Source organism: Rhinolophus sinicus, chromosome 18 (genome assembly GCF_057876585.1).
Source record: "Rhinolophus sinicus isolate RSI-liver-muscle chromosome 18, RSI-T2T, whole genome shotgun sequence".
Lineage (NCBI taxonomy): Eukaryota > Metazoa > Chordata > Mammalia > Chiroptera > Rhinolophidae > Rhinolophus > Rhinolophus sinicus.
In genome coordinates this window covers 115,163,594-115,188,006 of record NC_142518.1, presented here as the reverse complement: position 1 = coordinate 115,188,006, position 24,413 = coordinate 115,163,594, and the positions used below count along the sequence as shown (strand labels likewise).

Below are 24,413 nucleotides of genomic sequence, written 5' to 3'. Positions count from 1 at the left end.
CAAAATTGTGTATGCAGTCATCTACTTCTACTCCTGTTGGTGGACTCTGAACTCCTCCAGGACCCGGAAGCTCTATTATTTATCTCTGAATCCCTCCACCGGTTTGGCACTGCGTGGGCCTCAAGCAGGCAGGCACGCTCGCTGATCATCAGTCCCCATCAAAGAGCTTAGACTGGAATGAGATTCCAGGACAAACAAAAATACATACAAGTCAAAGGTGAGCAGAACCACAGAAAGCAAATACAGTATAAAACTAGATTCCAGGGTGTGGAGACGTTCACGTGACACTGCACTAGCGCCCAGGCTGTGGGCCTTTTGAAGGCAGGACCCACGTTCATCCATTGCTGTATTTGCAGCATCCAAGCACAGTGCCTAACACACAGTATTCGCTCAAGAACCGTTTGACTGAAACAGCCTTACCTTTAAATACACCTTTTATGAGCGGCGCTACTGCCGTATTGAAGACTTCTTCCTGTTCAGTAGAGGGGTCAAACACAAAATCGTAGGTGAAGGATTTGTCAGTACCAACCACCACCTAGAGGAGGCAAGGGAAAAGGAGTAAGAATAACGAAAGGCCAGACCACGCCCCTCACTGCCTTTCGGCCCCAGGTGTTCAGAGACAGGCCCAGCACTGCTACGCACCTGCGGTTCCCCGGGTACGAAGGAAAGGCACATCTGGCAGCCCTCACTAATCTCTTTGGGGACCAGAGGGCGACATCGCAGTGCCACTCTTACAGGAATTCCCTTCACCTCTTCCTTCATGATCCTATCACAGCACCGTCTCTGGGGAACAAAAAAACGAGGCTTGCTGATGAATCTTGCTGGGTTGGCAGGGGTGGGAGGGGGTCGTCCCTGAGTTCCCGCCCTCCGCAGATGGGGGTGGGTTACGGAACTCAGCGGTAGCTGAGGCGGCCTCCCCCTCGCAGCGGGATCGCTGCCGCTGGAGAGTCACAGTCCTTCAGACGCGGCCACCGAAGGACTGCCAACAGCCCGACACTTTGAAGACAGCAAAGTGGCGCCTGAAATGGAAAAGAAAGCCCCCGGCGGAGACGACGACAAAGACTCACGGCCCCAGGGTACCGGGAAAGGCGGATCCTCAGCTAAGGTGTATCCCCTTCACTCACCAAACTAAGCGTACCTTTCCCGGTCTCCCGCCGCCCCGTCCCAACTGGAGCTTTAACCGCCAAGTTTCAAATCGGCCCTGGAGGCGCCAACCAATCGGAGCGCAGACAATTTTCCGGCGGAGCACGCACGTCAGCGCGCGCAGAAAGACGCTTTGGGGAGCGGAGGCCTGTGCGCGGCGCCCTGACCCCGCCCCTTTTCGACCCTTCCGGGCATCCGCTTCCGGTCCCTCGGCTGCTCTCGCGGTGAGCGGAGCCGGAGGTCGCTGAGACCCGTCGGCGGGTGATTTACCGTGTCGTGGGCGTGGGACTCAGGCAGGATGGGGGGCGGGGACTGGAAGGTGGCTGGTAGTGAAGGAAAGGTCGATCTGGGGACCCCCACCATTACCGATCACATCTAGGGAATGTGGGGCGGTGTCTTGGCATCGAGAGATCCAGTAAATTGTTTTCCTGCATATTTTTTCTTCCTTCTCTCCCCTAGTCTGTCACCTAGAAGTGAGCTGCGACTATAAGCTGACAGCCCTGGATGAGTTGGGGTTGTTTTCTGAAACTTGCTGTCCCTTTGGAACCATTTTTGTCAGCTTTGATTCACCCTTCCATTCCAGGGCCTTGCCAGAGATGGACAGCCGGATTCCTTATGATGACTACCCAGTGGTTTTCCTGCCTGCCTATGAGAATCCCCCAGCGTGGATCCCTCCTCACGAGGTGGGAACCACCTGTACCCTAGAGTAGGAAAATGTTCCCCATGGGCATGACGTTATGTACAACAGGTAGGATGGCAGGATAAGAAAGCTCAGTGGAGATTGAATCTTAGCCTTTGTTGTCAACATGGGACCCAGAAGTTGTATTCTGAGGAAGTGGGCCCATTGGGAGCTTCTTATGGAATTCTCCTGCCAGAGTCCATTCACAGCAGAGAATTCTGGAAATTCAGAGCCCTAGTTTCCATTCTGTCAAGGTAAAGAAATGGGGAGCTACTGGACTGCTATTATTTCCCCAAGTCATCTGCCTATCCATTTGGATGGTGCTATCAGCTCTACTTAAGCTAAGTCCTTGGCTTCACCTTTTCCTGGCTTCAGGGCGATGCGTTTGTTCCAGATGAAGGTGGGCATAAGATCTAAGGCTGGTATTAAGATTTCTGGGGTTGCTGTTGTGTCTTGCAGAGGGTATACCACCCAGACTACAACAATGAGTTGACCCAGTTTCTGCCCCGAATTGTCACACTGAAGAAGCCCCCTGGAGCTCAGGTGAGCTTATGGAACAGTTACATCTTACTCCAGGCTAGATTTGTCCGCACCAGGCCCAGAAGTTAGCCATAGTTGGGGGACAGATTGCGAAGCAGGTGGGGAGGTAAGGAAACTACCTTTTATGAGCAGAAAGCCGAGATACCATGTCCGCAACTTCTGACTTCTCTCTCAGGGCCACATAGCCAAGCTATCATATGGTGCTTTTAGTAGATATTTTCGTGTTTGTGGTCCACACTGAGCCCCCATTTTGTGCTCTTGTCTTGCAGTTGGGATTTAACATCCGAGGAGGAAAGGCCTCCCAGCTAGGCATCTTCATCTCCAAGGTGCGTGGCCTGGTAGGCAATATGGGTGGCCACTTCCCTTTGTGGTTACCAGGTTGCAGAACCCTGGTGTCCCCAGGCCTGGGAGAAGGATGATTCAATCGACTCATAGAAGGGACACAATGGCGACACCCTTTCCTACTTAAAACTCCCACCTGGCAAGCATCTGTCTCCCTACATTGTCACAAACAAATAAAGCAATAGCACCTAATTTCACTTACAAGTGAGAAATTGCCTCACCTCAATCACATACATTCGCTCCTTACCAACAGGTGATTCCTGACTCTGATGCACATCGAGCAGGACTTCAGGAAGGGGACCAAGTCCTAGCGGTGAATGACGTGGATTTCCAAGACATTGAGCATAGCAAGGTGGGCACAGCATCTGGGCTGTGGTGAGGCAAGAAGCCGTCCCAGGTAGGATATGTTGGACAGGATTAGCCTAATCTATAACTTGATAAGAAAGACTCTCCTGAGGAAATGTACCAGAAGGAAGCAGCGATTAGAAACCCAGAAGATTTGAGTGGCAAACTCCCCTCCTCCTGTTATGATTCTGTCCTGGGCCATATCTCTTCATTTGTACAATCTGTTGTGTTCTTTTCAGGCCGTTGAGATCTTGAAGACAGCCCGTGAAATTAGCATGCGTGTCCGCTTCTTTCCCTACAGTAAGTGTCACTATCTTTTTTACCTACCTGGCAGGGCCCTGGGGAGGAACTCTACTGTATGTTAGAGGCTCCAGAAGTTAGAGATGGGGAAGTGTGTACTCAGGCCTGAAAATAATCCTGCTTTTCCCCCCTCTCTTCTTTTCCCCAGATTATCATCGCCAAAAAGAGAGGACTGTGCACTAGAGAGTTGCCACCCATAGCCCTCCACATGGAATCTTCTAGGACAAGCTGCCCAGGCCTCAGGAAAGCCACTTGGGAAACTACTCTAAGCCCCACCCGGGCCTAGTGGTGTGGGGAGGATGGGAAGACAGGAAGGCTGGGCACTGAGCCAGCTAGCCAACTGCATTACTCAAACTACTGCTCTTTTAGTTCCCTGCTTTTCTGGTGACCTTCATTCCCTGAGTGGAGAAGGAGGATGATGTCTGAGTAGAGCCCAGCTTGTGGAGAACCCTGCTAGAAAAGGCAACTGACATTTACTGAATACCATGTGCTAGGCAATTACACATATGTCATATTATTTTCATTGGAGTATAAAAAAAAGAATCTTGGAGACCTTGATCTAATCTTACTGGCTATCTCATCCCACACATCCTTACAGTACCAGTCGCATACACTTTGGAGACCCCAGTGGGACCCTGTTTTTCCTCCTTTCCTTCCTCCTTCTATACTCTCCCCTAAAAAGTAAAACACGATGCTGAAGAAATGTTGGTGTGGCTTTTGGATGATACTGATTTGGTATAAAATGCTGTTGAGGCAAACGTCAAAGCTCTTCCAAAGAGAGGAGCCACCGGGAGAAACAGCAGCACTATACCGACTTCACAAATGTCTGTCTGCCCAAGAAATCAGGGAGGCCCGGGAACCTTGCGACCGTGTAGCTGAGGAATGGTACAGGGTGAGAGGTACTGGAGGAAACGGTGGCCCCGCCCCCGTGATCTTTGGACACCCTTCTGCAGGGTGCAGTATTAATATCATTCTTCCCCACATTGTTGTTGATGGGGAAGATCACCTAAGGGAGAGGCTTAGATGCCTTTCTTTTCAGGGGCAGCAGTAAGAAATTGGTTCCCAATTTCCAACTTGTAGGTTGAGTAGTACTGACAGCCAGATTCCCTCTTTTCTTCACCCCAGCACCCCCCCCAAATAAATAACCTGCCACGTTCTTAGTTCCTTAGTTACCAATCCATTGTTTGAGGCTCCAGGCCACACTCTATGCCATTTCCTTTGGTATGTTCAAAATACCCATTTAGAATAGAAAGTTGTCTAATGAGGTATGGGGTGAAGTGCCCCCATAATGAAAGTCCCAAATTTTCCTGGAAAGAATCCTGGCAAGCTTAAATATGTATTTCCAGGCCATTTCTCTGGGAGTGATTCTGTTAGTCTGAGGTGGAGCTTGGAGATCTGAAATTTTAAATAAGTGAGGTAAGTCTCCCAATATGGGAAACCATTGTAAATAGTAATGTATCTCTGTGGGAAAAGTCTGGCTCTTCTATAAATTCCACCAGCTCTACTGTGGTACCTCTTCTAGAGGCTCAGTGCCATTGTTAGGTGGCAACATCCTGTGAGCAGAGCTGGAGATAGATGGCTTCTAGCTGTGCTTCCTGGGCAGGCAGGCAGCCCCGCTCCTAGCCTACGCTGCTGTTGCTCTGCTGCCCCCGAGTGGACATCTGAGAAAGAAGCTAGAGGCTGACACTTGCACCAAGGCAGATTGTATTGGATGGCTCTAATGAATATTGAGGTCCAAGACTCCGTGTGGTTAACAGGCTTTCAAACAACTCATCTAAGAAGTGCGGTAAACGTGGTCAGAAGTCCCAGCCAGGTGCCCTGGGCCTAAGAGGCAAAACCCCTCCTGCCCTAAATTGGTTCTCACCTTGCAGCACTTGGAATGGCTCTGGGTTGGGGCGTGATGCAGTTGCATTATGAAAATTTAGCTACAGCATGAAGGCACAAGCAGTAACAGGCTGAGGCAGAAGGACCAGTTTAGTGAAGGTGCGGATAAGAAAACGGGAATGAACTGTCGGCCTTTGAGGTAACCTAGCTGCTGTAGAATTGATGTGTACAAGAGAATGTGTTGCGGAGCGTTGAAAGATTTAGTAGAGATTCGGGAAGAATGTACCTATCTTTCCTCTCTGCCAGTCTTACCAGCTCCCTATTGCTTCCCTCAATCCCCTTTTCAAATAAAACATGGCGTGACACCCCTTTGTGATGTCATAGACAACCACTGCAATGGTTGAATCATAAATGGAGCTAGGAATTAACGCAGAGGTTCTGACCACTGTCCCATAGCTGCAGTTGAACCTGCATAAAATAAAAGTGGAGAAAGGTAGACAACTAGCCTTTTAAATAAGGTTAGAACTTAATAAAGGCAAAATAAAGGGTCAAGGAAACTGGGTCCCTGAAAAGTGGCTACTATGGCCACAAACAAAGTGGCTTACCAATCTAGGACTGGTCTAATCTTAATACACTGTTTTGATTAAGGAAGACCCTATAGAGCAGCACATTTAAGGATTTGAAGCCTCTTGGGTTTTGTCTGTTATAGTTGGAGCTTAGATGACGGCAGAGAGAACGAGAAGCAGGACAGGGTTGGTGATTTGGGGAGGCTTCACGTTTTTCTTGCCTTTCTTTAGCCACAAATAACCTGCGATGAATAGGCCTAAGGGGTTGAAGCATAGGGTTAGTGATAGGAGAGAACACTCACTACTCGGCCCTCCAAGCACTCATCTCAGGAGTCAGTTCCAATGGTTGCCTGCAAATGGGAGATAACTCACTCTGTACCCCTCCTTCACCCCCATACCAGGCAGCCTTAGAGCCAGAAGTGGAGAATGCTTTGAGAAGGTTGTCCTGGCTCATCTTCTCAATGCTTACAATAGGTAACTTTGAAGAGAAGAATCCTTGGGTGAGTTGGCCAAGGAAGGTGGCAGAAATGTACGGCATGCCATGGTGCTGCACTCACCTGGCCTGTGCAGTCAAGCTGTGGAACAGGAAGAGGTGGTGCTTTGATTTTGTCCCCACAGGGAGGCAGATAAGTAAGCTGTCCATCACCCTGGGCGAGGAGGAACTTGATTCCCCAGAGGACCCACTACTCCGTTCCATACTGTCATACCTCCTTATCCCCAAAGCCAACCCAGACCCCCACCGCTCTGCTCCCTCAGGGACACAAGTTCAGATTTGCACACAGACCGGTACTGGGGTCCCTTGGTGGTTTCCAGGCTGAAGCCTCCGGCCTCACTGTGGGCCTCGCAGGTCACAGGGCGCTCTGCATCCAACCACCACTCAAGCCACCTTCGTCATCGCTCCTAGGCCTGGGCTCACAGCCATGGCCCCAGGCCCACAGCTCTTCCTGCTCCCTGGTCTGGGGCAGTAGGTGATCACAAACGGGGGTGGGGGCAAAGATGACCAGGGCCCCGAGAGAAGTTGAAGTGTCCACAGAGGGCTGGCAGTGTGCCAGAGGGAAGTCGGGGGTCGTTTAGGGGAAAAACACACGCTACAGGGCCATCTAATCACTGATGGGGAAGAGGGTGCTGGTTCTCAGTAGTCCATTACCCTCCTGGAGAAGGAAATACCACAGAGATCTCCAGGCTCGTGTGGACAGGCTGATTTATTAGAGCGTTACAGCGGGGCTCCCACACACAGGCGCCAGAGCAGGCACAACCCCCCTCCGCCAAAGCCTCCGTGTCTCCTCCCCCCTTGGCTCCCGCCGAGCGAACTCCTCAATGACTGTCCTCAGAGCTTGCAGAGAAGCAGAGGGGAGTGGCGGGTTAGGGACAACTTTCTGGGCGTCCTCCACGTTCACTCCTTTTCCTGATCCCAGCTCAGATCCGCAGCCCCCTCTCGGTAGCTTCCCCCAACCCCACACCCACCGCAGTGGCTTGTTTCCCGTCACTTGTTCCCTCCCCAGTTTCCCAACACAGAAGTCCGAGAGGAAATAAGAATGCAGGAAGGGAGGGAAAGGATCAAAGAATGAAAGAGGGAAGTATGGGCAATGGGGGCGGGGAAAAGGAAAAATGGAAGGGATGGGCGGGGGAGGGCGATTGTGTGGAGGGCGGGGGATGCAGAAAGGGAAAGGAGGACGGCTGAAAAGCACTGAACTGTGACATGAAGCTAAACCACAGGTGCCCACTGCACACGTATTGAAAGCAACACTCCAGGGAAGCTTTTTAACATTGCCATTGTCATAAAATGGAGGCTGACACTGCGGAAAGGAGGACGGGGCTTCGGGGCCTCAGATTTCCTTAGCTAGCGGCCTCTGTGGCAAGCATGCCGAGGGAGGGGGAAATGGAGCTGAAGCTGATAAGGAGCTGTTCAGTTTCTGAGGAAATATCTTTTTACTCTCCCCCTCCCTTTTTAACCCTCTCCCTCCCACCACACACACATGGGCGCGCGCGCGCACTCCTTCCCCTGAAAACCTCGACACTAACCTGCCTATTGCTAGTCAGTTTCTCCCCAAGGTGCCAGCCCCTGATTCATAAACTCAGAAGGGCTTCCTCCCCAACCCGTAGGGTCACTGTTGCTGTGCGTCCCACCTGGTCACTCACCATGAGATGCTCTGGATGCATCAGGACCAGGGGCAGCTCCACACCAACAGCACTGCAAGGGACCCAAGGTAGAGTTACTGATTTCCCTCCAAGTCCACTCCTTGAGCCTCTCTCCCTCAGGTTTCCGGTCCTGGGATGGATGGCCTCAGACTCCTCTCTTGCCCCAGTGGCCCTCCCCGCAGCCTCTTACCTGGCTGTCAGGTCGCCGAGGATGCAGACGTTAGAATGACACCCTAAAATTAGCAGTTGGAAATGGAAAGTGGCAACCTAATTTGGGGGAGGAGGGATCTGGAGGCCAACTTAGCCACAGAATGGGTTTCTGGAAGGGAAGGTGGCTTGCTCACTGAGCTCACAGGGAACATGGTCTGGGAGAAGGAGTGGGGAACATCTTGATTTGATCAGCCCGAGTGGGAGGAAAACAGAAGGGAGAAACCCTCTGCTCCCCAGTCTCTGATCAAACAGACCCTGAGCCCTCACCTCACTCAGCCTCCACTGGACACCACCAGCTTGACTCTGACTTTGTAGGACATCAGCATCCTCAGCAGCTCCTTGCTGTATATTTGTGGGGGTCTGGGGGAGTCATTTATTAAGTCCCCCAGTCCCTTCCTGTGCACTTTTTGTCGTCCGAAGTTCTCCCAGGCTCTATTCGCTCCTCACTGAGACCACATTTCTGTTCCCAAAATCCAGTTTTACCATGTCACCCTCTGCTCAAGAGCCTACCTCTCTGAATATAACTACTCTGCTTGGCTTACATGACCCTTAACAATCTGGCATCGCCCAGTCTCTCTAACCTTTTCTGCCCTAACCCCTAACCCTGGGATACAACCCAAGTGGACCCATCTTCCCTCCATGCTCAAAACGTGCCATGCGGATTCCCACCTTCTAGCATTTGTTCATGCTGTGCTCCCAATCTGGAATGCTCTTTCCTTCTTCTGTTGCTATTCAGATTCTACACATTCTTCAAGATCTAGCTCATTCTATCTCCTCCAGGGAAATGTCTCCAGCTACGCTGGCCTCTTTTAACTTCTATTGGATTTATAATCTGAACCACATGCACTACCACTTAACTGTTAGATTGCATTTGCACTTCTCTTTGTTCCCCATCTATGGCATAAACTGACTCAAGGCACAGATTGTCTTACACTTCTTTGTATCCTCCTACATTGCTTAATTTAGGAATGAGGATTTAACAGGTACACAATAAAAAACCCACTGATTGAAAAAGGAGACACACAAAGCTGTAAATTATTGGGAAAGTCTCTTCATTGCTCTGGGGTGCTGATCCTCTAACTATAAAATAATGTTGTTTGGGTGATTTCTAAGGGTCTTTCTAGCAATAACAGTCTACAGCTACATGATCGATAGGCACAGGGAGGCGGGGCAATAAATGCTTGTCAGATGGTGGCAGGTGTTTTTTGTGGGAGACATGTCTAACACTAGGGCCTCTGAAGGTATAGGACCAAATGAATGACTTGATAGAATTCTATCCATTCCTATCACATCATTTTCCTTTTTTTTCTGTCCTTCATTTCTCATCTCCTAGTCTTCCATTCATTTCTATCTCCCTAAAGAGTAGCTACTGTACATATCAGTGTTAGAGCCAGATGACGGTGATAGAATCCTCTCCACTTCTGCCACTTATTAGCTATGTAAGCATGGACAGTTCCCTTCATCTTTCTCAGCTTCAGGGTCCTTAACTGTAAAATGACATAAGAAACCCTTTACAGCCCACTTTGGTGAGATTCCTATCTTTAACAGAGCACATATGGAAGAATTTTGTGAGCTGTGAAATATTATACAACGTAGGAATTTTTTCTCTCCATTTCTTCCTTTCTTGCTGCCTGTGACCTAAGCCTGCCATTGGTCACAGGGGCATTATTTAGCTTACTGTTGGGCCTCAGGCCTGGAGGGATCTGTGAACATTGATCTAGGAACATCTAAAAAAAAACTAGGTGGGCTTCATTGGAGGTGAAACCTCACAACTGTATATATAGCGTGCAGAATGGGTTGGGGACAGAAAATGGAGGTGGGGAGTTACACTTGAGCTTACATCGTGCTAGAGGCCAGATTGGTATCACCATGCTTGAGTTCGCCATCCAGTATCAGGCCCTGTTTCTGGCAGTTGGTGGTCAGGAGTGGGGTTACTGCAAAGCTCTTGGAGAAGCTGGAGTTAGCAGCAATAGTCTCCCTTTGAAAGGAGAAGAAGAACTTAGGCTAGGCTTGCCAACTAAGGAAACTTTCATTCCCAAGAGGATCTTGTACAATTCTATGAACCTACTGGAGTATCCAAGATCCTCTTGTGGGTATCCTCCCTCTACTTCTTGTGGGAATTCTCCCCTTTATCTGTGTCAGCCCTCATCTTGACCTTTCTGTCCTGGGCACTTACCCACTTCCTACTTTCCCCAACCCTCTCCTCTGCCTCCAGGCCCCAGCCCTCTTCCTACCACCCCATCCCTTGGTTCTCTGACCCAGGCCCCAGTGCCAGTACGTGAACTCCTGAATGGACACAGTCTTGGTGTACTTGTCTAGTGAATACAGGACCATACCTGTGATCTGGTCAACTGAACAGCCAGGAAAAAGCACATGACTATAGCTAGTCAGTCATCCTTGAAACCCCAACTCACTGCCCTCAAATGTGACCTAATATATGGTCACACTATGCATGATGCACTAAGATGTGCTCCTGGACAAAGAGAAACATGTTGATAAGCCTGCATTGGAGGGAAAGCCTAGATGAAGCTGATTGGCTACATGGGGCAGAGTTTTGAAGAAAGACCTGTGGATTTGGGACCAGATACAGGGGGATAGGAAAAGAAGCTCACCTAAGATCTTGATTTTATTGATGACCTTGTTGGTGTAGTTGTTGATAGAAACATTGACAGAGATGGGTTTGCCATGGTAGTGAACCTGAAGCAAGAGGAGAGGCCCATCACAAGGTTGCAGGGAGAACGCCAAGATCAAGACCTAGAATTCCTGTTTCCTTAGCACTGTTGCCACTCTGGCTTCCATCCCTGTCTCTCTAAGTAGGAAATCAGTGAAGAAAGGGTTTCAGAGAGGTTGTGGGGTAGGGGCAGGAAGTGGGGGTAACAAACCTCCCTCTCCATCCAGGCTTAGAGCTGTAGAGGCTGAGCTGACAGAAGGAAGCGGTGGATGGTCTGGGCCCAGGGGCCAGGGCCTGGCTCCAGGGGTGCAAACTGCACTCTGTTGTTCTTTAGCTTCCTGTTTTAATCTTCCCTGGAAACCCTGTCCAGGAGTTGGGGTCAGTACCTGCAGGGTAAAGGGGTAGGCATTGTCCCCCAGCTCATGCAGCAGTCACTCCCGCAGGACTGTGAGGGGCCTCTGGGGGCTGGTGGGCTCAGCTGGGATGACTTTCTGGATCTGTACATACAGATCTTTGTGGAACGTCAGACCAATCACGTCCGTCATCATGGCCAAAGCGAAAGGCACATGTCAACATGACAAACACTGCAGGTAAAGGAGGAAGAGAGTGACCTGTCAGGCCTGAGGGGGAAAGGAGATCTTAAATGGCTCATAGGAAGACACAGAGAGACAATGTGATATGATCGAAACAGTATAACCATAAAAAAAGGATTAATACATTTGACTGCAGTAAAATTTTAAAGTTCTTTACATTAAGAGTCTTCATGAGCAATGAAACAAGCAAGATCCTGGGAGAAAATACTTGCAACACATACAACAAACAAAAGTTTAGCATTCGTAATATTTAAAGAACCCCCACAAATCTCTGAGTCCCAGTTATTTCACCTGTCAATCATAGGACTGCACTTTGAGCTCCCTGCACGTTATTTAGACCTCACAGCATTCCTCTGAAGTATTATCTCCACTTTGTGGTTAGAGGAAATGAACTGAGAGCAGTCAAACGGTGGCCCAGGATATCAACCCAGGCCTGTCTGACTCCAAAGCCCAGATTTGTGCGAGCCCAACCTTAACTCACAGGGTGGCTACGAGAAGTTGATGTATAAGAAATTCCTACCGCAACTGATAATATTCAATCCCTGATAAGAGAGAGTAGCTGTAACCAAGTGTTGCTAGAATCTGGGGCATTTTTCTCTAAACTTCAGCCTCATCTAAGACGACATACTTCTGAGGCTTATAATAAAAGTTCACATTTTAAATATATTTTTCTTTCCATTTTAGACTCAGAAATGTATTGGTACATTAGCCATATAGAAGTTAATTAATGTGTAAGTATGTATTGTTTGATTGGCTGATTGACTCAGATACATAAAATTTACTGCTTACTTAGAATTCTGACCATAGTTTCATTTCAGTTCAATAAACTTTTACTAAACAAACAAACAAAAAGAAATTCCTTTAGAAACTGTAAAGTGATTACAGATGATGACGATGATGGGAATATTGGCAGAAATGGAACAGTTATAATTTAACTGATACTTTGCAACTGGTATCTAAGATTAGGGGCAAATAAAAACCCACTTCGATGCACTACTGGAGTGTGGGATGGGGTACACAGGGATACCTGTCCAAGGACAGAGTGACAGATCGAGGGGAGGAGGGATGTAGAACAGAGATGGGAAATCTTATTTCTGTCGAAGCCCTGACCCAAAGAAAACTAGTGACAGGCACACACTAGTAGAAAGCAACTTATTTTAGTATTTTTAAGAGGTGAAAACTTCGAACAGCCAGATTATCTGATTTTAAAATTAAGAACAAGGAAAATGAATTTATACTCAAAAGATACAACAAAGACTGAAAGTAATGATAATGGTAGTCATTATAAGGAGACTTAATTGGTGCAACCATTTTGGTGGGCAATTTGGCAGTAGAAAGCTTTAAAAATGTGTGAATTCCCTTCGGTCATTCATTTCCTAGGCATGTAGGCTAAAGAAATAATTGGACAATTATGAAAAGATATATACAAGTATGTACTTTACAGGGCTGTTTATAATAGCAAAAAATGTCCAACAATTGAGCATTGGCTAAATTCGTTATGGTACACCCATACAATATAGAATTAGGCAGCTGAAAAATTTATAGATATTTTTATATTGACATAGGTGAAAAAGGTTCGAAAACCTTATTTGTAATATAGCATTTTAAATAAAAATATAGGTATTTTTGCATAGAAAACATGAATAAATATGAACTAAAATATTGATGATTATCTTTGGATGTTAGAATTAGTCTCTTTCTTCCTCTTCTATACTTTCTAATCTTCCTACAATGAAGACAAACAACAATTTTCAAAAGAAGCAACAAATAAATTTACCTTAGTGCTCAATTACAGCCAATTAAAGTGGGAGAAGGGAGAGAGAAAGAAAAGTTTCTCTGATATTTAAAACTGGCTGGGCTGCTTATCCATGCTGCTTAATCCGAGAGGTTAAGGCTATTTTATTCCACAACATCTATAGGATACACCTGAACTAGTAATCACCAATTTATTCTGAGCCTTTTTCAAATCAAACCCAATTTTCAACTGAGTTGGATCACAGAGTAAGAATTAAAAGAAAAAAAAGCAGTGAAAAAATATTTCAGTGTAATCTTGATCTCTAGTGCTGTGGCCAGAGTAATGTCTCTTGCTGTTACTTGCTGTAGTTACTGTTTAATTTGCTTCTTTGTTTGGGATTTTTTTTTAATGGAAAAGATAGCGGGGGTGGGGGGTGGGGGTGGGGGGGTTCCCTACACAAAAGGAGCGAGAGAAAGACATACACCAGAGGTTGCAAAATGATAGCCTTAGGGTCACAGCCAGCCAACGGAAAAATACAGGTTTTTTATTTGTCCAGGCCTTTAAAAATCTTTTAATTCGTTGCCAACATTTGCAAATGAGGAAATTTGCATAAAATATGGATTCCTGGCATATTAAATCTGTCCACAGGCAGTCTAAGCCCATGTTCCAATCAGCAGTGAAGCACAGGCACCACCAACGATAATGGAGAAAATCAGAGCTCTTAGAAGCTATTTACATTTCAGCACGCATGTGAATTTTGAAAAGTCAAATGTTATTTACACTTTAGAAATATATCTATTTTTGAGTATTGTTTGGGGAAGGGGCACCATAATCTTTTCAGATTTGGAGACTCTGAAGGTCTTATTCTGAGTTTCGTTTCCAGTTCCTCTTCAACAATCAGAAAATTTGGCTCCACTGGACCAGATTTCCCAGTTGTTAGCCCCCACCAGACAAGACATTTACAGTTCCCACCACTTTTTGGTTTTCTTATATCCCTCTGGTCCACTTGTCCAGTCCACTGATTCAGGTTACTTGTCTGGCATGTGTGACATTTCAGTTTGAGGCCCCTGATACAAAGGGCAACAAGGCTTTTTACTTAGTCTTTTGACCTTTGAAGTAATCAGGGTCAATAAGGACTATACCATCGGTGGAGAGAGGGAGCGATGGCACTCCTGGTCAGGAAAAGGTCTCGGACTATGAAGCAGAAGTTGATCCCTGAAATGGTTCCTCCCATTTTCCCTTTAATTGTCCTTCTCTTCTGCATGGTCCTTGCTTTGCTTTCTTTCACTCCCTGGCTCCCATTCTCTTCTCCCCAGACTCTTTCCCTTTTGGGACTCACTGACCAATAGGTTCCACCATGTCCACATGGTCCACGAAGTCCAGTTTCCCCAGGCAGATGGAAAGCTGTTGTGGAACAATGTCCCGTGTTATTCTCATAATCATCTTTGAACATATTCGCCTGAAGCCCCCAACCCAAATGCCTGAGACCTTGAAGGATGTACCCACATATCCCGTTTGCCCACTCATTTGCCCAGCTGGGCCAGGTTCTCTCACCTTCCTATTGGAGCAGGTCTTCTTAAATACCCTATGGGGAGAAAACCAGAAAGAGGATAGGGAGGAAGATTGGGGGACAAGGTAAGAGAAGAGGAAGGGAGAGGAAAGAAAGGGAAGTGGGGAGAAAAGGAAATATTCCTAGGATTAGTTGAGGCCTGAGGAGCATGAAATGGTGCAAAGGTGGAGGTAACTGGGGTAGAGTCCAAGTCACAAGTTGGGACAGGTTGGAAACCTGTCTACCCCAAAGGCAAGTACTTGGATTTGGGTAGCGGACAAATCACAAGATCAAAGAATTAGAAGGTGTTCTTACACACCGCGATATGTTGGCCATGGAGTTGATGTAGAGCGTTTTCTGGGAAGAAGGAAAGAGGAAGGTTCAATCATTTGGTCCCTATTGTCCTTACACCACTTGGTGTACCATCCAGACACACCTAATGTAATGTAACCTTTGCTGTTTAGATAGATACCTCACCACCATGAAGCGCCTTTTATATTCTCTCTCCTGCCAATGGTACTTATTCAGCCATATTTTCACCCATCCTGTACATGGGGGGACCCCCCTCTTTTTTTATTACAGATTGTTGGCTAACCGTATTGTCCTTCCTGGACTAGGTGGGGGTATTCAGAGAGAAGAAACTTGTCTGTAAAGGGGCTGGAGATAGGCCTCTATCCAGAAAATTGTAAGGAAAATTGGACTGCATGAGACTGGACATTACCTGGCACACAGTAGGTGCCAAGACGCGTTTGTGAGATACCCGAATGAATGAATGAACAAAAACCAGATTCCCTATTCTGTCCAGTTTGCTCCTACAATGGATTCTGAGCCCAAGGTCACTTCACAGTGATCTTGTCCCTCAGCTAAGAAAGGAGAGGTGTGGGAGGAAAAGGGTTGGGGCCCTCGTGCTCTTCGTTGTTGGTGGCAGAACCCTCTATGGAAGTTGAAAGCCTTCCTTGAACCTGGTCATCACTCTTATCAGCCTCTCCAGATTTTCTCATCCATATCCCCGTCCATGTCCTAAGGTGCTAGGTCTTGGACTAGCGGCCTTTAGAGAGAGGAAGATATCTCTCTAGTGCTTCCCTTTGATGCATACTAGGTCTGGCCCTAGGGATGAGCTTAGGGGAGCTTCCAGAGGTCTCTCGTAGGGTCTCTCAGCCTGCGTGCCAGGCGGCTATGTCAGGAAAGGTGCCCCTGCACTGCTCGCTGATATACTAAGGGGGATGCTAAGGGCAAGGGATGTGGGGTCTAGTATGGGCAGGAGAGAGAGGACTTTGGACTATTGCCTGGAGAGAGAGAGGAAGTTTGTATCAGTCTCCATCTCTGGTTGCTATGTTTCCGTCCCCAGCGTCTTATTCCCAAGGTCCTCTGAGTGCTCAGATTGGTGGGGGTCAGGGGAGAAGAATAGGATTCTGGGGACAGGTTGGCATGAAGTGCTGCTTTATAAATAGTTCAGGTGCCAAGAGTTTGGAAAGCAGATTAGTGGCTAAAAGATTAGCAGGCTCTTCATTTTGGGACAGGGTTGGGGTAGGAGTTTGCATCTGACGGTGTTAAAGGCAGGGGAGCTTAAGAAGGGGAAATACAGGTTTAGGGCAATGTGAGGCCTTGAACCGAAGGACCAGGATCAAAGTGGAGTCAGGCCTTAAAGCAAAAGCACGATGAGGGATAGAAACAGAAGCGGTCAAAGTTTAAGCCATTGCGTTTCTGAGAAGAGAGCTTTGTGTCACACTTATCTTTCTGTATCTCTTGATCATCTATTGCAGGCCACACAAAAGCCAAGGGCATGGAAAAGGGTGCCCCATCCCCAGTCCCCCACCACTTAGGACATGGGACTCTTGGGGCTGATGTCTAGGAGCCCTGATTATCCCGGTCAATCGCCCGTAAGAGGGAGGGAGGAAGGAGAGGGGAGGATGAGTACATAGAGCTGCGTGCGTATTTGAGCTTGAACTCCTTTTCTTGTTGGAGAGGAAGGTAACAAAGGATTCTTGGCTCAGGAACAGGATGTTGCACGTGGAGGGAACAGGCCATTACATGTGCATCTGCCCCACTCGGAGAACTCCTCCCCCAGCTCTTGACTCTCTCTCCAATCCCTGAAACTAAGTCCATGCTACAGGCTCTAAGCAGCTTCCCTTGCTTCCTACCGGTCTCACCACTCATGGCGTTAGGGATATTTCTGTCTTACAGCTGCCAGGATCCCCACAATGGCAGCAACAAAAGCAACCTTTCTTACTTGACTGTCCTTCCCATAGGGCCCAGGCCAAGGATTCACGCACTTGGAGAATGTAGAGACAGACCTCCAAGCTCTGGGGATGCAGGGCCCTACCGGCTTCCCCTCCCCTTTGAGCTGGCTGGTGTTTAGTATCTAACCATAGATTGAGCCTTCAGCTCTCCACAACGGGGTGTTCTTTCCACGGAGGATGACTATGGCTGTGGCTCAGAGGCTGTCCTGTGTTCCCTTTGCACAGCTGGCTGAGTTAGCCTTGCCATTCCTTACCAGTATGCCTCCCAGGCCCTTGTCTTTTACTTGCTGTAACTGTCTCCTTCTCAGGGATTTTCAGGTAGAGCTAGAAGCCCAGGCTCTGCAGAGACCACAGTGGGATTGAAACTAATGCTGGACACACAGGAAAGAGTCATATACTTGCCAAGGGCAATGCCTGTGAGGAAGGTGAAAAGTCAGAGTGAATGTACTTTTGGACTAGACTGCAGTCCATTTTTGTCTTCAGACCCACACTTGCAGCTCATTCCCTCTTTCAACTCAGGTCCATGGTCTTCTCAGCAGGAATAAATTGGATCTGGTAGGTCTTGAATTCATTATTATGATTGAACTTAAATCATTGTTTCTTTTCCTGGGGTATGAGCATTTCTTGATTGAGGTATAATTTACGAACAGGAAAATGCACAAACCTTAATTGCACAGCTTGATGAATTTTTACCTACTGTGGTAGGCTTAATATGGCCCCCAAAGATATCAGGTCCTAATCCCTGGAACCTATGAATGTTACCTTATACGGCAAAAGGGACTTTGCAGATGTGATTCAATTAAGGATCTCGAGATGAGATTATTCTGGATCATCTGGGTGGGCCCTAAATGTAATCACTAGTCTATAAGAGGGAGGCAGAGGGACACAGAAAAAGACTTGACTGCAGAAACAGAGATGTGAGGACTGAAGTGAGATGCTATGCTGTGGCTTCACAGACGGAGGAAGGGGCCGTAGTCAAGGAGAGCATGTATAGAAGCAGGAAAAGGCGAGGAAGCGCCTTTCCCCCAGAGCCTCTCAGAGTTGCAAGGTGACTGCTGCAGCTCACGTACAGCTCTGCTGACAACCTTGATTTTGGCCCAGTGAAACTGTTTTTGGACCTCTGACCTCCAGAACTGGAAGAGAATGTATGTGTTGTTTTAAGCCACGGAGTCTGTGCTAACTTAGTACAGCAGCAACGGGAAACTAACACACTAATGTATACATACATGTAACCACCACCCAGATCAAAATATAGAACATTTCCATCTCCCTAGAAGATTCCCTTCTGCCCATTCCAGTTAGTCGTCTCCCAAAGAGAACTATCATCACAGTTTCATTTTGACCAAGAGCATTTGCATTTTACAAGGAGGCAAGAGTAAGAAGGCAAAGGAAGTCACCCCTAATTATGGAGCCTAACCCCTGTTGATTGATGGGTGGGTATTTTCAGGTCCTTACCCACCCTCACTCTGCCCTCCCCAGTGATATTCCCAACCAGACCTTGCAGTGAGGAAGTTTAGCAAACAGGCTTTTTTATCAACATAATAGCCATGCCCCCTTCCTTTTTGTGGGCAGAACCCCAGTTTTTAGGTATTCTACCCCCCTTCACATGGTATTCTGCTCTTCTAAGCCCGCCATGGTCATTTCATCCCCCTTTCCAGTGCTGGTTTAGTTATAGGCGTGATGAAATTCAGGCCACTGAGATGTGAGGGCAGTACGGTAGGGGGATTCTGGAAAACGTTTCCTGAGAGACAAAAATCAGCATCCGGGGAGACAGGCCTTCCTGTCCTATCACTGAATATTGCCTTGTTTGGATGCAATGTCTGAGCTGCAGCAGCCAGCGTCTGATCATGAGAGTTGCTAAACAACATGCCGAGGGATGCAGATCACAATGATGGAAAGAATCAGGATTCTTTAGGACATCGCTGAACTGTTGAATTAGCTGACTCCAAAGGTGCCCACTCCTGGACTTAGATGCCAGATAATAAATTTCCTTATTTTCAAGTCAGTTGAGTTGGAATTTTCTGTTATTACAACTGAAAGCATACCAGTAGACTTCTGGATGGGGGTTCTGGATGAGGGCTCTGGGTCTACTGTGGGGGTGGGAGGACTGGGAGGAGATGAACAAAAACACAAATGAGGATAACCGGGTATTATGTGCCATAATCCCAGTAGAAATCCAGTGTAATAAGAATGTGATAGAGAAATTTTGATTAGAGGGAGATCTGTATGCTGGAGTCTCATTGTTCATTATAATTATTCATAACTTGTAAATTAAATCATGAGAGTGGATGTTGAGAGAGAGAGAGAAATGGGGAGGGGTGGGGTGGAGTTAAGGGGGAAGGAGGAGAGGGGAGGAGAGGAGGGGGTAGAAGAGTGGCTCTAGGAGTAAGCCTTGGGGAAAGGACCCATTTGGGGGAAACAGGACACAAAGGAAGCAGGGAAGGAGTCTGAAGGCACATCCAGAGGAATAGGAGAAGCAGGGTGATGCCCAAGTCACAGACAGAAATTAGGAAGAGAGCGAGTCGGGCCGTTGCTCTGGGCACGTCTTTCCTTCCGGCCCCAGTGACAGTAGAAGCTTAGCTCCTGGTTGGAGAATGTTGGGTGAGGTCTTTCCTGAAATAGCCACTGGGTGGCAGTGGTGGCAGCAGCGACAGCTGCAGCTGTGTCCAGGGACTAGCAGAAACCTGGCAAAGAGAGCTAAGTCAGTTTGAAGCAGTGGTGGCTGGAAGCTGACTCCGGCTGGGGCTTTCCTACCGTGTTTCCCCGAAAATAAGACCTGGTCTTACATTAATTTTTGCTCCAAAAGGCACATTAGGGCTTATGTTCAGGGGATGTCATGCTGAAAAATCATGCTAGGGCTGATTTTCCAGTTAGGTCTTATTTTCGGGGAAACACGGTAGTGTAGTGGACCCTGGACTGTCCCCTTGGGTGCACGACAAGCCTCCAATGACACTTATCCTCCTCTGAAGAGGCCAGCTTTATCCCTGGGAACAAAGTCATGGTACAAAATGCTTTATAGACTAAGCAGCATTTTATGGTTTACAAAGTGCTTTCACACCTATTAAGCAGGAACCCCTAAAAGGTTGGTATTATTATCCGCATTTGACTGGTGAGGAAACTAAGTTACAAAGGGGTGTCCAAGGTCACACAGCTGCTATGTGGATTTGAATTCAAGTCCATCTGACTCCAAACACTTGGGCCTTTTATGCAATATCACAGCAGTCAGCTGTCCAGGACTCAGGCTATGACTGCTTCCTCCATGCCTACCTTTCACCTGCCCGCTCCCCCTGCCACGGGACAAGCGTCTCTGGGTTTCCTCCATCCAGGTTTCTGGGCCTTCCAGGTGTTCTAGTTTCTAGCGCCTCCCTTGCAGGCCTGCCTCCTCCTCTCACTCCCAGGATCCAGCTGGGCAGCATTCTCAGCACCTGAAAATCAGGTTCAGAGTCCCCATCACTTCCCATCTCCCTTCAGAATGGGTTCTGCTCCAGCCTGCCCCCCAACCTCCCTGGCCCAGCACTACCCACCTCATCCTCAGGTCCTCCAGGTCCAGAGCTTGGCCCCTGTGCCTGAGACCTCCATAATCATGAAGCCATACTTAGCCCCAAGCCCAGGACGCCTGACAATTGGGCATTCCCTAGCACTTGGCTCTCAAACATCTAGGCTTGGTCTCTGCCTTCTCTCCTGCATTTACAGCAGAGTCTCCTGGAGTGATAGAAGGGAAGGGTGGTGTGCATAAAGGGGTGGCATCTAAGGGAAGCTTGTTGGCTAGCATCTGTGGGGAGGGGTGAAGTGCCCCCTTGCTGCCCCCTCACCATCTCCTCTCACATGGGTAATAGGCATGTCGAAATATTGACAGGCTGCAAAATGAACTCCAGATTTTTCCTCAAACCTGCCCCTCTCGCAGACGTCCCCATCTCTGTCACCAGTGGGTAACTCCATTCTTCCAGTTGCTCAGGTCAGAAATCTTGTTTCCCAATGTGTATAGTGCGTGGGTTGGACTAGATAATCTTGACAGGCCTTCCCAGCTCTGACAGCCTTCCAGGGCGGGAGGAGGGACAGGCCCCAACCCCAACCCCGCCCCCTTGGAGATGCCCTCTGGCTGCCAAGGGGAAGGGTGACAGAGTCAGCTGGGCTCAGCTTCAAGGGGACCAGGTAGGAGACTTGCCAAGTTTCTTGGGTAAGGGTGGTGATGGGGCTGCTGGGCTGGACTGGGGACAGAGGTAACTGTAGTACAGAGACAATGGGGGCAAGTGACAGGAAAGGTGAACGCACTGTGTGGAGACATGCTCTCGTCACAGGGACACAGCTGCTTCTGGGGAACTGGGAGGCACTTGGGCTCGGGGCATCTTCCCGCAGTGGAGAGTCCTGGTGGACGTCCACCCCTTCAGCGAGCCAAGCTCCGAAGGACAGTCAGTCGTAGAATGAGAACAACCCAAACTTCCGAGTGCCGTCCCGAGCCCCAGCACTGCCGTTGCCCACCACTCCCCTGGCTGGACTAGGGGAGCTCGGCCTGCGGCCCAGCTGGCATGGGTTGCACCCAGGTTTACTCCTCCCAGCTTCCATTGAGGCTTCACCCGTCTCCCTCCCGATTCTCTGCTTTTTTTTTTTTTTTTTTTTTTTTGCCCCAGGTCGGGGCTGGGGAGGGGCACGGGCAGGGGAATCCAGCACCCTCACTTCTGCCCTTTCTACCTCTAGGGGTACCATGGCCAGTGCAGACTCGTCACTGCTCACAACGCTAGTCCCCAGCCCAGATCCGGGCAAAAGTGAGGCGGAGCCGCACTGCGGGTTTAATGAGGAGTTCAAGTTCATCTTGCTGCCCGTGAGCTATGCGCTTGTCTTCGTGTTGGGCCTAGGCCTCAATGCCCCGAGCCTCTGGCTCTTCCTCTTTCACCTCCGACCCTGGGATGCAACGGCCACCTACATGTTCCACTTGGCCTTGTCAGACACTCTGTACTTGCTGTCGCTGCCCACCCTTGTCTACTATTATGCGGCCCGCAACCATTGGCCCTTTGGGACCGGGCTCTGCAAGTTCACCCGCTTCCTGTTCTATTGGAACCTGTACTGCAGCGTCCTTTTCCTCACCTGCATCAGTGTGCATCGCTACCTGGGCATCTGCCACCCTCTGCGGGCACTGCGCTGGGGACGGCCGCACCTCGCGGGCCTTCTCTGCCTGGCAGTTTGGTTGGTCGTAGCCAGCTGCCTTGTGCCCAACCTGTTCTTTGTCACAACCAGCCCCAGCGGGGATTCCATCCTGTGCCACGACACCACTCGGCCTGAGGAGTTTGACCACTTTGTGCACTTCAACTCAGCAATCATGGGGCTGCTGTTCGGTGTGCCCTGCCTGGTGACGCTCGTGTGCTACGGGCTCATGGCCCGGCGCCTGTACCGGCCTCTGCCAGGGGCTGCCCCGCCGTCTTCCCGGCTGCGTTCTCTCCGCACCATCGTGCTGGTGCTCACGGTCTTCACGGTGTGCTTTGTGCCTTTCCACATCACCCGCACCGTTTATTACACGGCGAGGCTGCTGAGAGTTAACTGCCGAGTGCTGGACGTCATCAATGTGGTGTACAAGATGACCCGGCCGCTGGCCAGTGCCAACAGCTGCCTGGATCCGGTACTCTACCTGCTCACCGGAGACAAGTATCGAAGGCAGCTGTGGCAGCTTTGCAGCCGTGGTGCGCGCCAGCGCCCCATGGCGGCCTCCTCCCTGGCGCTGGTGTCCCTGCGTGACAACAGCAGCTGTAGGTGGACAGCCACACCGCAGGACAGTGGCTGCTCTACCCCTAGTGCAGGTAGACTGTAACACCTGGAATGGGCAGGGCAGAGGTGAGGGAACCCAATAGTGTCACCTGACACGGCTGCTTCCTCCTCTTCTCCATACTCTGCTGACAGCCCCTCCTCCTGAGGGTTAAGGGACACCAGGAAATCATGTATGGCCCCATCTTCTGCAAACCCTTCAGTTGCCCTCTCCTTTTTAGCCAAAGGCAGCAGCACCAGCCACTCTCTTCCTTTACTTTTTTCTCCTTGTTTCTGTCCTGTTTCTGGGGTCATTGGTCCTGTTTCTTGACCCCACAAGGCTTCCTGGTCATCCTCCCCTGTTCTCCTTCCACCTCCCTTTCCCCCCACGTCCTTGTATAGCATGCATTCCTCCAGCCAGACCACATTCAACCTGAGGGGTGGAGAAACTGGACTATTCTCGGGATTGGCCTGACTTATCTGATAGCCAGATTCAGGAAGTAGTGCCACCAGCATAGCACAGATGTCAACGATGTGACATGTAGCTCCCACACCCACTTACTGCTTTTCCCTTGCAGTCTGGATAGTCTAGCCTACCGAGGTGCGGAAATAGGGCCCAGTCCCACAGGGCCTGGATGCCAGGGTCCCCACATGCAGCTGGAGGCACGGCACTGTTGAACTTGAGTGTAGCCATTAGGTAGAGAGGGAGCCCTGAGTCTTACCATGGGCTGGGGACCCTGAAGAGCCTCACGGGGCAGGGCCCCAGCTGCTAAGGGCCTTTGGAACAGGAATGGGACTGCACCTCCTTTACGATGTTTGCTGAGAGCGTATTTGGCAGTTGTCTGTATTTAATGAGAGGAAACAGGGATGGCTCAGAGTGAGAGGGGGGAGCGCTCGTGTCTTTGGCTGTGAGTTTCAGCACCAAGGGGCAGAGCAGGTTTGTGCAGAGCTTGGGGTGGTGACAGGGCTCGATGCCAGAGCTGGTTCTTCACAGGTCTCTTCCCTTTCCCTGGCTCCTGCCCTAGATAAACAATGAATCTGTCACCAGGTCTTTCAGAGCAGGCTTAGGGTTTTGAGGCCAGGGCAGGGCACTGGGACTACAACAGCTCCCCTCAGTCTCTCCAGTCACCCCCCTGCGCCAGCACCATCTGAGGGCGTGCAGGCATTTGGCAGTGGGGGATATAGAACATGGGGAGCGTCTGGACAGGCGTTTTGTAGAAGCTCATAGCTGCTCCTCTAAGCCTCCAGCCTTCTGGTTTTTTGCCCCACCGTGCTGACCTGCCGCTGATCTTACTCGCGTATTAGCTTCCACGGGCATCTCTGAAGAGTAAGGGTGGGGCTGGTCCACAGACAAAAACGACTTCAATGCTCCTGTGCTCCTTTGCATTCTTTGCAGTGCTCCTTCCTCTAGCTACTCTTCTCCTCATCGTATTCGTTTCACTGTCATTACTGGGAAGAGTAGCATAAAACCTACTCCGTCACCACATTTCCTTCCTACACTTTTCTGTACCTAGAAGAACACAAATTACCTCATGAGCAAGATCTTTAATGCTCTTGTCTCCACCTTCTCCCCCTTCGACTTTTCTAGGATATCCCTGTTGCATATCTTCTTTAAAGATTTTCATAAAGGCAACCCAAAAACATTCCACTATGACAACATTAAAGGAAATTTTGAAAGAAAATAATCACCTATACTTTCAAACACTAGACAATTCTTTTGGTTTTTTTCACGTTCCATGCCTTTTCAGTTTGTATGATACATACATCTATGTTTGATATAAGTGTAATCATACTGTACACATAT

The 24,413-nt window shown here is 49.0% G+C and overlaps 4 protein-coding genes across 16 annotated transcripts in view; 2 read left to right on the top strand and 2 right to left on the bottom strand.

Annotated features, from left to right (window-relative positions):
* Window positions 1-1,268, bottom strand: part of KIF4A (kinesin family member 4A) — a 91,711-nt gene extending 90,443 nt beyond the window's left edge. For 3 of the 6 annotated variants that reach the window (XM_019748006.3, XM_074323588.2, XM_074323589.2), the window contains exons 1-3: window positions 1,125-1,262; window positions 643-783; window positions 421-535 (exon numbers count right to left, since the gene is read on the bottom strand). In XM_019748006.3, coding sequence (XP_019603565.2) covers window positions 421-535; window positions 643-762 — 235 coding nt within the window. In that variant the 5' untranslated portion in view covers window positions 763-783; window positions 1,125-1,262. Of the gene's footprint in view, window positions 1-420; window positions 536-642; window positions 784-893; window positions 1,034-1,124 lie in introns of those variants that run through there. The other 3 variants (XM_074323586.2, XM_074323590.2, XM_074323587.2) reach the window with 3 other exon arrangements.
* On the top strand, window positions 1,238-4,052 carry PDZD11 (PDZ domain containing 11). 8 transcript variants are annotated; one of them, XM_019747899.2, is made up of 7 exons: window positions 1,238-1,367; window positions 1,727-1,826; window positions 2,282-2,365; window positions 2,632-2,688; window positions 2,958-3,056; window positions 3,289-3,349; window positions 3,498-4,052. In XM_019747899.2, exons 2-7 carry the CDS (start codon window positions 1,740-1,742, stop codon window positions 3,530-3,532), a joined length of 423 nt encoding a protein of 140 aa, XP_019603458.1. In that variant the 5' UTR covers window positions 1,238-1,367; window positions 1,727-1,739; the 3' UTR covers window positions 3,533-4,052. The 8 variants fall into 8 exon arrangements, with proteins under 8 accessions (XP_019603458.1, XP_074179694.1, XP_019603457.1 ...); XM_019747898.2 differs by having other exon boundaries at window positions 1,319-1,436; XM_019747900.2 differs by having other exon boundaries at window positions 1,340-1,404.
* A 3,717-nt stretch (window positions 4,053-7,769) lies between these two features.
* On the bottom strand, window positions 7,770-14,972 carry ARR3 (arrestin 3). Its single transcript, XM_074323367.2, is given in 13 exon segments — window positions 7,770-7,930; window positions 8,069-8,093; window positions 8,366-8,448; window positions 9,929-10,066; window positions 10,367-10,439; window positions 10,701-10,785; window positions 10,971-11,127; window positions 11,129-11,299; window positions 11,301-11,343; window positions 14,188-14,256; window positions 14,431-14,491; window positions 14,642-14,672; window positions 14,956-14,972. Coding segments are annotated over 13 exon segments (1,077 nt in total). The 3' UTR covers window positions 7,770-7,806.
* A 6,606-nt stretch (window positions 14,973-21,578) lies between these two features.
* Window positions 21,579-22,676, top strand: P2RY4 (pyrimidinergic receptor P2Y4). Its single transcript, XM_019747925.3, has one exon. The coding sequence runs from the start codon at window positions 21,579-21,581 to the stop codon at window positions 22,674-22,676; it is 1,098 nt and encodes a 365-aa protein (XP_019603484.3).
* Window positions 22,677-24,413: the final 1,737 nt, after the last annotated feature.